At 43.0% G+C, this 2,162-nt stretch overlaps 1 protein-coding gene across 1 annotated transcript in view; it reads left to right on the plus strand.

Moving 5' to 3' along the window:
* LOC101645590 (cytochrome P450 2J2-like) overlaps window positions 1-2,162 on the plus strand; it is a 50,674-nt gene that overhangs the window by 21,884 nt on the left and 26,628 nt on the right. Inside the window, exons 3-4 of the mRNA XM_004699634.2 lie at window positions 517-666; window positions 1,037-1,197. Of these exons, the coding sequence (XP_004699691.1) occupies window positions 517-666; window positions 1,037-1,197 (311 nt within the window). The remainder of the gene's footprint in view (window positions 1-516; window positions 667-1,036; window positions 1,198-2,162) is intronic.

Here is a 2,162-nt window from a genome sequence, read left to right on the forward strand (position 1 = left end):
GCGTGTACAGTATGAGCCAATCAGTGGCAGTAATGACAGAGCATGCGCTGTTACGCAAAAACCGCGATAGAGTGAAGCCGCGGAAGTCAAAGCGCAAAGTGGCGAGGGTTCACTGTATATATATTGACTTTCTGACTAATAATCAAAGATTTTGAATCTCATAGACCTGAATGTGAAGGCCTGTTCAGCTACTGACCAAACTGTGTAGCCTTGCAAGCTTTGCTCGGTCCTCTGTTCCTTGGTTTCTTATTAGTAAAACGTAAAATAATTATTCCTATTACATACAATTTCTGTGTGTACACAATTGCATGAAATGTGAATAACACTCAGTGGTTATAATGAACATTTAGTAAATGCTGACGAGCAAACCCATTGCTTTGAGATTCTTTTTCTGAACAGGTTTCAAGGGCTTCATGCCCTTTTCCTGCCTTTCCTTGGTTGCTTCCATTCCACATAATTTGTCAGATGTCAACCTTGTGGAAGCAGAATGTGTAATACTGACTTTCTTGGTCCTAGGGTTGATCATGTCCAGCGGCCAGGTGTGGAAGGAACAAAGGAGGTTTGCCCTGACAACACTGAGGAACTTTGGTTTAGGGAAGAAGAACTTAGAAGAACGCATTCAGGAGGAGGCTCGCTGCCTTTGCGAGGCAATAGAAGAGGAGAAAGGTGAGACTTTCACAGGAGAGGCCTAAGAGTTTATCTCATTCCTTGGTTGAATGGAGATTCAATCAATGTGCCCAAGTCTATCTCCTGTGCCGAGCCCAGGGCTAGGCGCTAAAGCTGTCAGAATGAAACACTAACCATGAAGCCTGCCCTCATGGAGTTTATTACAGGAAGACAGGCGTTACACACATTAGTGAATTTAAAGCCTGGCCATACATTTGACTCCGCACGCATTGCCTGAGTACTTGTTATGGGGCAATCCTGTGCAGCGTACTGTCTCCAGTACCTCACATGCTGTGTGTGATAGAGTAGACTTGCCTTAGGAGCAGAAATCAATCTGAAAGGATCAATCTCTTCCTTCCTGTGCCTCCAGGACAGCCTTTCAACCCTCACTTCAAGATCAACAATGCAGTTTCGAACATCATTTGCTCCATTACCTTTGGGGAGCGCTTTGAGTATCACGACGCTCAGTTTCAGGAGCTGCTGAGGCTGCTGGATGAAGTCATGTTTCTAGAAACACAAAAGTTTTGCCAGGTAAGCAGTGTTTGTTCCATTTTGGTTTAAGGAAACCAGGGCTGTTGCCAGAAGCAAATGGGTATTTATCCCCCTAAAATAAAATCTCTCTAACTCCAAGAAAAATTCATATGTTGGTTTTATTGTTTTTAATGATATTAAAATCTCTACACAAAGAGCATTTCTAACGTTATTGTAGTGTACAACATTTCATACCACATCTATGTTGTTCTTTTGAAGTGACCAACAATATCACCATGGCTTTTCAGTCTCTCTTCTCTATGCCTGGACTTAATCCCTCGATGGTCTTTCTGCAAAGTGCCCCTTAGGTGTCTGCTTTCTTGTTCAAGAGACTGTTTGCTGATCGATCTTTTAAAATGTTGCTTTGCATTCCTTTGTATGAATATGTACCTGTTTGGGACTGTGTTTTCTGCTAGAAACCTTGGGTTTGCTTCTATTCTATGTATGCTATGAATGAGGCCCTAGGAACAAGTGTGTTTGTGCACACATGGCTTTTGCTCTTGCTTATGCACCTGGAAGTAAAAGATGTTAAAAGGTCTCCATAGTGAATGTACTGTTGACATACCCAACAATATTTGTTTTGTTTTTTTAATTAAATAATCATTTTATTAGGGGCTCATACAGCTCATCACAATGTGTACATACATCATTTGTGTCCAGCACATTAGTACATATGTTGACTTCATCATTCTTATATCATTCAACACCTGCTTTCCACTTGAGCCCTTGGTGTCAGCTCATTTTTCCCCCTCCCTCCCCACTCCCCTCCCCCCGAACCCTTGATAATTTATAAATTATTATTATTTTATCATATCTTACCCTATCCAATGTCTCCCTCACCCACTTCTCCGCTGTCTGTCCCCCAGGGAGGAGGCCACATGTAGACCTTGTTCTCTGTTCCCCCTTTCTCCCTCTCCTTCCCTCCACCCTCCCGCCATCGCCACTCTCTCCACTGGTCCTGGGGG

Source organism: Echinops telfairi, unplaced genomic scaffold, assembly GCF_000313985.2.
Source record: "Echinops telfairi isolate 266 unplaced genomic scaffold, ASM31398v2 ScPeMD7_443;HRSCAF=831, whole genome shotgun sequence".
NCBI classification, from domain to species: Eukaryota; Metazoa; Chordata; class Mammalia; order Afrosoricida; family Tenrecidae; genus Echinops; species Echinops telfairi.